Source organism: Eucalyptus grandis, chromosome 8, assembly GCF_016545825.1.
Source record: "Eucalyptus grandis isolate ANBG69807.140 chromosome 8, ASM1654582v1, whole genome shotgun sequence".
In the NCBI taxonomy this organism is placed as follows: Eukaryota; Viridiplantae; Streptophyta; class Magnoliopsida; order Myrtales; family Myrtaceae; genus Eucalyptus; species Eucalyptus grandis.
Genome location: NC_052619.1, coordinates 32,566,947 through 32,580,460, shown reverse-complemented (window position 1 = coordinate 32,580,460; position 13,514 = coordinate 32,566,947). Strand labels below are relative to the sequence as shown.

Genomic DNA, 13,514 nt, shown 5'->3' with positions numbered 1-13,514 from the left:
GAATAGGTGTTGGACAAAGAAGAAGAACCAGCGGCCCAACTTGCTGGAAACGGGCAAGCGGGGCTTCGGCGGTTCAGGCGGTGGTTCCGGCTGTTGCACGGTAGCAAGACGGCCTTCGGTGAGCTCCATGACGGCCTGAAGATGCTGGACAACGACCCTGGGTGAGTAGACAGGAGCGGACCAGCTCGCAAGCAGGACGGCGAGGTGCGCGCAGGCCTTCACGCGCGACGGACGACGACCACGACAGCGACGGCTCCGATGACGACGACGAGCGAGCGACCGAACGGGCGAAGGGGGCGGCGTCGAGCAGGCTGGTCCGGCCGGATTCTCTCTCTCCCTCTCCAAATTTGAAATCCAAAGAGCCCAAGGTTGAAGATGGAGTTGATTGGTGAAGTGATGTCCTACCTTTTCAAGAGCCAATATCCACCCTCCACTTGTCAAAATCTTAGGCCTTCTAGCCCCACCATGACATCATTTGATGATGTCACACTTCACTATCTCCAATCTCCCACAACCTTATTCCAATTGTTGCAATTTCATTTTCTGCTAGGACATAAAATCTTGTACAACAATTTCTTCAAATCCACTCGATTCTCTTCCAATTAAATCAAATTGAAGTCCATAAAATTAATTTAATGTCACCATACTTCAATTTACATCTTCACTTGTCCATAGAACTAACTTAAGTCCCAAAAGCATGACCAAAGGCGGGCCTACTAATTTCTCGAGCCAAATTAGCCATTCTTTGCTTAATTGCTGAAAAACTTTGATTGCATGAATAATCTTCCGAAGATGAGTCGACATTCCTAAAATGAACTATAACATGGCCGAGCTTTCAATTTTTGAATTCAAGTTTAAAATCACGATTAATTTCAATCGGCGCGATTCAAGCTCGTCCTAATCTACCGGGTAGCTTTTAGGAATTTCAGTACAATTGACTCATGATTGATTATTTTCAAGCCACGACATAACCTTCGACATATTGGCGATTCTCGGTTGTCATGAAAATCTCGAGATTTCAATTACAGACACAGGGTACCCAAAACGATAAAAGAATCAGTTTAGTGCCGGTCGACGATGATATTGAAATCAGGTGGAATCACTAGTACTCTAACCACAATTCTCAGTCGAATCGACCTATTACTAATCTTTGTTCGATTATGATAGTGTCATAATGATCCTTACAAATTAACACGATCGAGCAGCCGATTCATGGTCAGATTCTTGAGTCTATTGCATTTAATTTCCTTAACGGCTTCATCTAATAGACTAGTTATCTCATGAGTGATCAGCTCGGAGAATTGAACTATAAGCGCATCGATGAAAAGTCCATCTCATTTAATTAAAAGCAGAATTAGAAATTTGGGATGTCACAAGTCAAGTTGGCGCATTTTTTCTTTTTATTTCTTTTTTTTTTAATGTTTAATCCATTGCAATAACGACGAGTCTAATTGCCAGCGGAGCGTTGCATTGTAGCTCTTGCTTAATATTATTAATTTCATACCATACACATGGACCTAGGGTCACTATTGATAGGTTTTAATAAGATGATTGGCAAGGTTTTATTTGCCATGAATTATCTTTTCTAATTGAATGAATTTGAAAACACCTTACTTAACTCATTGAATGACTTTTTGGCTTAATTGAAACTTTTAAGTCAATCTTAGTAAGAGTTGTTGAACTAAATTATTCCCATCAAGTCCAAAATGGTTAATTTTCAGCACTTACTTAGATTGTCAGACGGGTGTCACAAGCAGTAAAGAAAAATGGCTTTATCGTCAAAAAATAAAATTATTGTTAATAACTATGAAATTATAAAGATTTTTTTTTCATTCCAATACATTTTAAGTATGTAAATACTAAAATATTTATCATTTACTTATTGGGATATGAAATAAGTAGAAGTTAGTCATTATGATTCCGATCTTAAGTCTGATTCCTATTTTAGTTCAAATTCCAATTCTGATTTCAATTGCAGATTCTTTACAGTAATCTATCATTTATCACGGGATTGAATTTAAGCCATGTCTATATATATAAGAAGCTAAATTTTCTTCCTTTCCTGCCAAAATCTAAAATATTATTGAAATTTAAATATAATTATGAAACAATCATGTAAATCTTTGCGTCAACTTTTATATGGTGTGAAAGTCTTAGTTGCTTGAGGTTAAACAATTTGAAATACCGACGTCCCAAGATCTGAAAAAAAGGAAAAGGTAAAAGCACTCCAAATTGACAACAAGAACCTTAAGTTTAGAATTCAACCAACGCCGAGCCTGAGACTTATTTCGACTTTCTAAAACCTTAAGTTCCTCATTGAAAAAAAAAAAAAAAAAACCTTAAATTCATGATTTTTCAACACCCGTATAAAATATGGACATTCTAATGCACCTAGAACTGACCGCTGCTTCGCAGAGGAAATGACGACAAAAGTACAGGGTGGCCTCAAAGGCCTGAGATGTATTTCGCATATATTCAGCGCGTCTTGACTCCGCTTTCCATTTTAAGTCAGGGTATGAGTTAAGTATCATGTCGACGCCATTTAAGTTGGAGAAATTTATCGCCTGCCTCGTGTCATGTTAACAGTAGAGCAATTAGTATCTAATCGAATCCCCATCCATTTGAAGTCCCGTGACAAGAAAATTATTGTCACATAAATGCAAGAAACTTGATTGTAATTGTGCCACCTTGATTCAAAGCATGTAGCGCAAACAAACATGAACTATCATGCTTGTTCTTAAGTGCTTGACAACCGATGATACTTAGAGATTTAAATTCAAAAGAGTTGCACATTTGATTTGCATAGACAACAAAAGGACCGCGAGTTGCGCATTTTTGCACATTTGATGTCAAGCACGTCACTCGCATTGGCTGGGAACGCCCCTCCACCAATGCCCTGAGTTTGGTATGGTCACTGCTTAACCTCCTCTTTCAGTGCCGCCATGTTTCTAGGCATCACAGAGTTGAATGGTCTAATGATCAGCTCAAGTGTATGCGGTGCACCGTTAGGATTTTATTTGGAGATTAACTTATTGAGAGTCCACTGCATGATGCATTCTAACGATATCCCGAAGCCAGCTTCCGTTTCGCATGGAATCACTTCCTGACGATTTACTGATACAAGCAAGGATGCTCCAACTAATAAGGAGGACAACGAAAGAAATAGCTTTGAGATCACTTTCCGAAGTCTTTGTCCTAATTATCATTTCATTATGCAGCTAACTCTCTGAATTATAATGCAGATGAGCAAGTTTCATTCCACTCTGCAACTAACGTCCCAGCCTGCGGGAGAGACCGTAGACCCTTCCATACCATTGGCATCCAGAGGTTGGTTCTATATTTCCTCCTAAAAGTGCATCTTGAATGACCAGAGGTACATTGTTCACTAATTTAGCACAAAGAGCAATAATCATGGTCATGGTCATGAAATTTGGCCGGTGCAAACGGCAACTTATGAAGAAGCTCGTTCTTCACTTCCTTGACTGGGTCAGACTTGCAAATCTGGAGAGCAATTGTGACATCCCGATTTTCCAATTCTGGTTTCAATTAAATAAGTCGGGCATTTCATCTTCGTGTCTATAGCTCTCTTCTCTGAGCTGATCACTCACGAGATAACTAGTCTATCAGGTGAAGCCGTTAAGGAATCTAAACGCAATAGACTTGAGAATTCGACCAAGAAACGACTACTTGACCGTACTAATCTGCAAGGGTCATTACGGTACAGACCGATTAGAGACCGGAGATAGGTCGATTCAACATAACCATGTAATTCAGTGTGGGTGATTCCACCTAATTGCACAATTCTTGTTGATCGGCACTAGACCGATTTCTCTATCGTTTTGGTACCCTGTGTCCGTATTTGAAACCTCGAGATTTCTACGACAATCAAGAGTCGCCAATGTGTCGAAGATGCACTTTGTGGCTTGAAAATAATCAACTACAGGTCAATTGCACAGAAAATTCCTAAAAGCTACCCGGTAGATTAGGACGCGCTAAAGTCGCGCCAGATTGAATTTAACCGTGAAATTGAACCCGATTACAGAATTTGGAAGTTCTGTCAAGTCACAATTCATTTTAGGAATGTCGACTCATCTCCAGAAGATTTTTCTACAAACCGAGATTTTTGGCGGAAAAGCAAAGTAATGCTGTTTTTGTTCGGGATTGTCAGAGGGCCGTTTTTAATCGAATCTTCGGGATGCAAGTTGGATCATTTGGCGGGGAAATGTCATGAGAAGGCCGAGGACACATGGGTTGATTTAATTGAGCTTCAATTGGATGGAATTGAATGAGAATTGATTGAATTTGATGTATAAATGTATGAAATTCGTATACCATGGGGGAGAGCTATTTTGCACCTATTGGCAAGGTTGTGGAGGAAGATTGAGGAGAGAGAGTGGATGATGTCATGTGATGTCATGGTGGGGGCAAAGCAAATGAGATTTAGACAAGTGTTGAGCTCTAGTGAGCCACCAAGGAGGCCCCCTCTTCAGCAGACCATCTTCTTCCTTTATTCATGGCTTTCTCCATGGTTGAGGCTTAGGAAAAGCTCAAGAGAACCAGAGGAAACCGAGCTCACCAGCCCCTCCATCGTCGCACGCCCGGAAGGCCATCGTCGGCTGTTTTCCTCTCTTGTTTTCCCCTCGTTCCAGTTTCTGCTCCAGCCGACCTTTCGCCAAAGATCCAAGTAAAAAGTTAACTTCCCGGTTGAATCAGCGAACAAGCCACCCATTGCCGCGAAGACGACATCCAGACCGTTCCGGAGCACCTCGACGCTCGCCGGAACGATTCTCCGGCCGTCCCGTACGGCCGCCCGAAGCCGCCGCTCGCCGGACCGTCTGGTTCTGCCCTGCTCCGCCTGTTCCGCGTTTTCTTGCTGTTTCGCCCCTTTCCGACCCTTCCTTTGCCCATCCCAACCTCCTACAAGATCCCCAAGACCCCGGGAGCCATTGGTTGCCAACCACCTGCTTGCTGGAGCTCCGATCGACCTGTTTTCGCCGTTGAAGGCTGGTTTCTTCTCTGCAGTTCAGTCCAGATCGAAGGCGAAGAAGACAGCAAGGTTTGGAGACTTCGAGGCCCGTTTTCAGTGTCTTCCCGGCCTCCGTTGGTGTCGCCGCTTTGGGGTTTATCGACCGCCTTGGCGTCGCCGCCAGGGACTCGCCGGAATGTTAATCCGGTGAGTTTTTCCTCTAATTCTTGCTTAGTGAGTTAATGACGCTTAAGGGATGTTTAGATTAGTCTAATTAGGTTTATGTGATTAAATTAGATTATTTTAATGTAAATTAGATTAGTTGTATGATTAGTTTAATGGGTGTTTAATTAGGGCTAATGGTATGATTAAATTAGTGTAATCTTGTTTAAGCCCTAATTAATTATTTTTAATTAAATAATTATTTCGAATTTATAAATATTATTTTATTAAATTATATTATTATAAAATAATATTTAATTATTTAATTTTCGGAATTAAATTTAATTATTTAATAATTTCGAAAATTATGCCGGATGGCTTGGCCGTTAGAATTTCGCGTTGATCGCAAAGAAAGGCGGTCGGTTTGTGTTAATTGTATGTTTAAATTGAGAAATTGAGTGATTGATGATTATGGTTAATTATTCCAAAAGTGTGGAATTGAGTGATATTGATGAAGTTGTGGTATTTAACTTGAAAATACCCTGTTGGCTTTTAGCACCGTAATTGGTCCGTATGACCGCTTTGAATTGATTGGATTGATTGAATTGAGGTATGAGTTGGTTTATTATTGAGTGATCAGCCTTGGCGAGCATTGGTTTATATATATGTATCCGCTTAGGCGAGCAATTATAATATACATATATATATGGCAGCTTCTGGTGAGCTATAGTATACAATATTGAATATTGCGGCAGCTTCTGGTGAGCTATAGTATACTATATTGAATATTGCAGCAGCTTCTGGTGAGCTAAGATAGTTTTATCAGCTTGTGCGAGCACGATCTATCTATCAGCTTGTGTGAGCTACCATCTATGTATATATCAGCTTGTGCAAGCTACCATCTATATCAGCTTGTGTGAGCTACCATCTATGTATATATCAGCTTGTGCAAGCTACCATCTATATCAGCTTGTGAGAGCATTGCATCCATTTCAGCTTGTGTGAGCCGTGAATGTATTGATGGATGAATAGATGGTATGGTTTAATAGATGGTATGAATTGATAGATATGTGGATCGTATGATATCAATTGGATTGATTGAATTGATAGACCGATGGGTATGTCGGTAGTTTCAGCTTGTGCGAGCATTGCTTGAATATGAAATGTACTGACGTGCAGGAAAGGGACTGAGGAGAGGTAAGTCCTCTATCCTATTTGTGTGGCTAGAGCGCCCTGAGGCGTATTTTCTTCCTAATTGAGTTTTAGATGGTAGGACTCGTTGAGACGTAGTCTCATCCCGGTTGTGGGATAATATTTCAGGTCCCTAGATGACGGTCGTGGAGGACCGGAAGTCTTGGAGTTCGGAAGGTGGAGGCTGAAGAATCGGCGAACGTGTCTGACAAGTTGGTCATAGGACAGTTCCCTAATTGTTGAGCCTGTCTATTTTGTAGACAATCCAGTGTTGTATATAAACATGTGTGTTTATAAGAAAGCTTGATTGGTTGTGCTTGATTGCCTACTTTTCTATCTCAAGTTAAATGTTGTCAGGGGATTTGTTTCGCTTCCGCATGCGTAATAAAAATTGAATGGGTCGGCGACGTGTCCTGGGAAGTCGCATTTGTATCGACCAGAGTGGGATGTTCGCGTGCTCGGAGGATCGGGGCGTGACAGCAATAGTTTTACAATTCCCGCACCTGACAAATATCTGAAATAATGCATAGGGAGACATCAATTGTAAGATAGAGACATCCACAATGTCGTAAGTGTTGGTGATTGTTTCGATAAACAAGAATACGTGTATAAGTAAATTCAGATCAAAATCCGATTGGAGTAGAGGTAAAAATGCTTATACACATATTTTCAAGGCTTTTTTGTGCATTTTAATAAAAAAACACATAGAAATGACAAGTGGGCTAATCACATTACCCTTGGTCCTTGCCAAAAAAAAATTGATTTTGACATTCTTCGGATTTTGACCACGAACGTTGGTTATCCTCATAGTGTTGGTTTTATGTTCTTCATATTCTGACTACGAACATTTGATCTCTTGGTAACATTTGTTCTGACGTTCTTGGAATTTTGACCATGAACATCTTATGTCTTATGGTAATATCAATTATGGCGTTCTTTAAATCTAGATCATGAATGTTTGATCTCCTCATAATGTAGGTTATGATGTTCTTTAGATCCAGCCCCCCAAGTGTCGGTCCTTTAGTTCAGACACACCATCATTTCAATGTTGAGCAGAAGAGAGAAATTGAGAGATCTCACAACTACAATTGTGCTCACAATTGTTCTTGTGTGTGAATGACTTGGTTGATCACTATCAACACTCTCAATTATCGATTATTGATCATCCTTGTAACGGCCTTTTTATAAACCAGTCTAGATCACATTTAAATCGGCTCATTAACTCTAAAACCGTTTCCGAGCATTAATTTGGTTGTAACGTTGTTTAACTCAACCAAGCCAATGTGGATGGGGCAACACCACTTTCTTCATCCACGTGTGTTTTTTTTTTATTTTATTTTTTAAATATTTGTCACGTTGGTAAAGAATGTTGCCGAAAAATGCCACGTATGTAATTTGACAAGATGTTTTCGTCGTTGGCACTTAACTAATCCATTTTGCTCCGATTTTGGCACTTAAGTGTCATTTTCCTAAATTCTGGCATTTAAGTGTCCTTCCGTGCCAAGTTTTGGTACTCCAGGTGTCCGACACTCAATTGATAATATAATAATGGTACGGTGTTTATGTCAAAATTCAATTGAGGGTCAAAGATGAAATGGAACCTTAACCTATCAAATAACCTTAGTTTAGAATGGGTCAACTTGAATTACACCGATTGAAGCTCATTAACCTAACTTTTAAAAGTTCAAGTAAGCTAAATCCATCAAATTAGAAATTTCGCAAGTGAATTTGTCAAAATTGATTTTGGATTCGGATTTAGTTTGAGAAAATGAGTCGATTCAAGGTGATAGCTTTTAAATCAAAGAGCCAATCAGGACCACTAATTAGGGTTGAAGACAGCAATTTTCTTCTAGATATGCCAAATCACCAAAATAGTTGCACGAGTGATCTTCAAATTGCCTCTAGATCAATGTTGTAAAAAAAAAAAGTTAAGTGAAAATGGTACTAAAAAGAACGTAATTTTATTTTTGGTCGATTTTGAACCTAAATCCGAAAAATTTGGAAAATGAGACTCTTAATTGATTTTCGTGAAATTTTTTTATGCTTTAGTCAAATTAAAGCTAAAACGATATGATTTCTGAGTTTTTACATTTTTTAGTTTTTTTTGGTCAATTAACCCCTTAGTGACTTATCATTAAAAGGTTGATTTTACGATCAAAATTTTGAATTTTTTAAAAATTATTGTGGCCAAAGTGAAATTAGGACCAATTTGAAACTTTCTATGCAAAAAGCCAAATTGTGATTTAAGGTTGATTTCTGGTCAAAGGATTGACCAAAAGTCAACCCTAAATTAAACAAAGTTAATTGACTTTTTGGGTTTTATCGAAAATGGTTAGACAATCATCTACAAATGAAAGACCAATGAAAAATAAATGGAAAGTGACACTTTTTTTGCTCAAGAGATGAATTATGTTGCAATCGGCAATCCTAACCTTGAGATTTTACTTTTTGCGACGCGTTGATTAAAAATTGAGTGTTAATAGCTACCACTTTTTGAAAGAGAGTTCGGAGAAGTTTCACTCAAAGACTAAATGATATCTGTAATTTTTAGTTGGCTCTACTAGAGAATAAAAATTAAAAGGAAAAAAAAAAAAATCTGATTAGAAACTTGCCTTGAATGCTTACCATGGAACCTCAGTATTGCTTGCTTATCCACACACTCTGTCTTCTCCTCTTTCATGGAATGGAATGAAAGAAATTAATTAAATGAAACTAAGGAATTAAAGAGATGGTCTCATATTGTAAAAATGGGTTTCGACTCATTGGGAAAGGAAAAAGTCTCACCGTATAAAAATGGATTTTGACTCGGAGGAGAAAATGAAGTTTTACTGTGTAAAGATGGAATTCCACTCCCTAGGGAAAGCGAGAAAAGTCTTTACATGGATTTCAACTGGCAAAACGAGTTTCGAGAAGGAAATTTCATCGTGTAAAAATGGGCTTTGACTTCATTGGGGAAAAGAAGGCTTACCTCTTTTCCTCTTTGCTTTTTGACTTCTTTTTTCCCTTTTATTTTATGTTAGCTGGCCCCCGAAAAAAGGCGGACTTTTGGACCCAGCCAACAGTATGTCGCGTGAAGACGAAGGCACGAAAGTCCTTACAAGAAACAAGAAAGAAAGGCATTTTGCACTTTCCCAAAAGAGTACTCAAGGGGATGGACATAAAGAGCAGTTGCTCTTATGAATTATGTCAGAAGATTTCTCTCATTCGATTTGGGGTCTGGACTGTTACGTTCTCCATTCAGTTAGGTTACGCTGAACATCGGACTTCAGTATCAGATGCCCAACTTCGACATATTTCGTGAAGTCAATACATCAACCCGAAACAAATTCTAGTTTAGTGACCTAGATTGGAATAAGTGTGACCTCAAGTGGCCAATTTCGCTATTAATTTGTATGATGACATTAGCTTTCATTGAAAACTTGAAGACTTGATGCAATCATTTTCTGCATAAAGTGAGTGATCAAATAATAAAATAAACAAAATAAGAAAATAAATCGGACACAAATTTACGTGATTTGATCGTAGCAACTTATGTTCATGGGAGAGTAACGAACAATTTCACTATAGATCAAGGGATATAAGAAGATTACGCACTTGAGTCACTCACCTAAGCCCTAATCATATTCAATAATGCAGTAGTATTTAGCCTCAAAATTCCTGATGAAATAATCTCACAATCTCACAAATAAATTACACGCATATCTTACCACAATATTCGATAGCTACTAACACTAATTTTTCTTATATGTAATTGCATTAAAAAAACAAAACAAAACAAAACAAAATCAACGGAAATAGCCCACACTACCCAAGCACTTGTTTGGGCGCTTCAAGTCTTTTCTCGCATCAAACACGGCTTCCTTTCCAAGCGCTCGCGTAAAAGGCGGTGCTCCAAGATCTCACGAAAAAAAGACGTTTTCTCAAGGCTTCAGAAATCTAGCTGTCCAATATTTACATGTATATACCCCAGAAAAAGGACAGTGCGCGATGACCAACTAATTTGAAAGGAAACCATGCAAGACCGGTCAACCGGTCAACGAGTCCAACTCTTGCACTTTCCTTTTCTTAAACGTAACTTCAACGAAAATTAGGAAAAAAAAACATCTAAATCTTTTTCTTTTATTCTTTCTCTCACCCAATCTTTCCTATTCTTGTTTTATTTGTGATCCTTATCCAACAGAGCTTAAACGAGATCTAAATTTCCACAGCAAAAATTTTGGCATCAAGAAATAATAATAATTTATTTCGAATTTGTTTCGTTCATGAATTCAGACTCAAGACATATTATAACATCACATATATCCTCAAAGTTGCATCTGGAATTTTAGAGCCGATCATATCATGTGAACAAGTTTTCTATTGAAGTCTCCCCAATCCCCCACGTCACTTGAACAGTTGACCCTTTTGAATTAAATTTGTTTCGGACGAGGAAAGATCCGAGCTCCCCGTTTAAGCTCGTCTTAGGTTTGGACAAATCGAGCTCTGCCCTCGTTGACTACATCGTATTTAATCCTATAATGTCGTTATTTTCGCCGTTTATCTTGGGGATGATGATCGGTCTGGAAAGATCGGCGTGTTCTTTACGTTATGGTCTTGACTCTGTTGAGACCATGGACAACATAAAATAATCGTCACTCGATGTCTCAAAATTCAATTTTCACGTTCTCTCTCTCTCTCCATGGCCATCTACTCGGAATCGAAGCTCTTGTTGCGCCATTTGCTTCTCTTCTTGTCCTTCTTCGTGCCGCTTCGATCAGGCTATTCTCTTTCCTTCAACATTTCTCGGTTCGACGGCAAGGCCACAGATATGGTCTATGAAGGTGACGCGAGGCTGGATGTCGGGACCAGGACCGTCGACTTCACTAGTGCCACTTACTACTGCCATGTTGGCCGGGCATTTTACGCAGAGAAGCTGCGGCTCTGGGACTCCGCCACCAGGAGACTCACCGACTTCTCCACTCGCTTCTCCTTCACCATCGACACGCAGAACCGGTCGCATTATGGGGCGGGCTTGGCCTTCTTCCTTGCCCCGGTCGGGTTCCAAATCCCAGTCAATTCGGACGGTGGCTTCTTAGGCCTGTTCAACACCACATACCGTGACTCGTCTTTGAACCGAATTGTCGCGGTTGAGTTTGACCCCTACGTCAATTCCGATTGGGATCCTCCATATGAGCACGTTGGGATCAACATAAACTCGATCGCCTCGGTCGTGACCGCCGCTTGGAACGCCAGCTTCCACAGTGCCGACACCGCTGACACATGGGTTGTGTACAACTCCGAGACCAAGAACTTGAGCGTTTCTTGGATCTACCAGACCACGCCAAACCCACATGAGACCACAAGTATTTCGTATCAGATTGATCTCACCACTGTCTTGCCCGAGGAGGTGATGATCGGTTTCTCAGCTGCGACTAGCTATTACGTAGAACGTCACCAACTTGAATCTTGGTCCTTCAGTTCAAATCTCGAAGTCGAGGAACAGCAAGGAAATGCAAAAAGGACCAAGTTGGTTGTGGGCCTAGCAGTTCTGCTTGGGGTCCTACTCTGCGGCATCGTGGTGATATCAGCAATCCTCAGGAAGAGGAAGAGGAGGAGCGAGGGATCGGAGACGGCAAACTTGATGTCCATAAATGGGGAGCTTGAGAGAGGCGCAGGGCCACGGAGATTTACTTATGCGGACCTCGTTTCTGCTACCAACAACTTTGACGAGGAGAGGAAGCTGGGCCAGGGCGGGTTCGGGGCGGTCTACAAGGGATATCCGGTTGGGCTGGATGCGGCAGTCGCGGTGAAGCGGATATCGAGAGGTTCAGAACAAGGGAAGAAGGAATTCATCACAGAGGTGAAGGTGATCAGCAGCTTGAGGCACAGAAATTTGGTGCAGCTTATAGGTTGGTGCCACGAGGCGAACGAGTTCATCCTCGTCTATGAGTTCATGCCGAACGGTAGCCTCGATAGGCACCTCTTCGGCAAGAAGCGCATTCTAGGTTGGGCTGCCCGGCTCAAGATTTCGGTTGGGCTCGCCTCCGCGCTCCTCTATCTCCATGAGGAGTGGGAGCAGTGCGTGGTGCACCGGGACATCAAGTCGAGCAACGTGATGCTAGACTCGGGGTTCAACGTCAAGCTCGGAGACTTTGGGCTGGCCCGCCTCATGGACCACGAGCTCGGGCCACAGACTACCGGGCTGGCCGGCACGTTCGGGTACTTGGCTCCGGAGTACGTGAGCACTGGGCGGGCAAGCAAGGAGTCTGATGTGTACAGCTTCGGGGTGGTCGCCATCGAGATTGCTACGGGACGGAGAGCCGTTGATCCGATGGAGCAATCCTCGCATGTGAGTTTGGTGGGGTGGGTGTGGGACCTTTACGGGAGAGGTCAGGTTATTGAGGCCATGGATGATAAGCTCCAAGTGGATTTCGACCAAAATCAAGTGGAGCGCTTGTTGGTTGTGGGCTTGTGGTGTGCTCATCCCGACCGGAGCCTGAGGCCCACCGTAAGGCAGGCGCTTCAAGTCCTCAATTTCGAGGCTGCGGTCCCGGTTCTTCCTAATAAGTTGCCGGTCGCAGTGTACAACACGCCGTTGCCACCGTCCGTTTGTTCCGGCGAGCCTTTCATCACTAATAGCATCGAAGAGGGTCGTTGAGCTGGGGTGATTTACTACGGAAAGGAGGGAACGAGATTATGTAGCATGTGTTCTTGATTGTTTAAGCAACGCAACAGTGAAATTTGTGTTGGTGGTTTTTTTTTTCCAAGTTTTGAATCTATGTAAATTCTTGTTTGATAACTCAAGTGAATTTTTGTTCTGAATTCCAGATGTTTGGTTCATTTTGAAAGATGTGGAATTGATGCCAAAACTGGCGGCGACTGCGTAGAAGCGTCCCTTCCTCCGTGGGAAACCGTCATTGCATTTCATAATTAAGAAAATTAATGCAGCTTCCTTTTTTGAACTATGAATGAAATTGTTGTTTTGTACTTAAATTCAGAATTCAGGTGATAATGCTGAGAAAACTATGGTGATGTAATGAGCTCTTGCTGTATTAAATTAATCTCTCGGCTTGTCAGCCAAATGACGGCTAATTTGGCATGTGGTTCTTGATAATGAAAGAATTGACCTTTCAAAAAATGCCTAGGAAAGTGGTCAGGCCATAATTAAAGACTAGAGTAGGAAAGAAAGACTACCCATGTTACATCATATATAACA

At 41.1% G+C, this 13,514-nt stretch overlaps 1 protein-coding gene across 1 annotated transcript; it reads left to right on the top strand.

The window, feature by feature from the left end:
- Window positions 1–10,997: 10,997 nt before the first annotated feature.
- LOC104416949 (L-type lectin-domain containing receptor kinase IX.1) lies at window positions 10,998–12,956 on the top strand. Its single transcript, XM_010028281.2, has one exon. It carries the CDS (start codon window positions 10,998–11,000, stop codon window positions 12,954–12,956), a length of 1,959 nt encoding a protein of 652 aa, XP_010026583.2.
- The last annotated feature ends 558 nt before the right edge of the window (window positions 12,957–13,514 follow it).

Bases quoted from the DNA above. Each gene is read 5' to 3' on its own strand.
- LOC104416949 (XM_010028281.2), top strand. From the start codon at position 10,998: ATGGCCATCTACTCGGAATCGAAGCTCTTGTTGCGCCATTTGCTTCTC.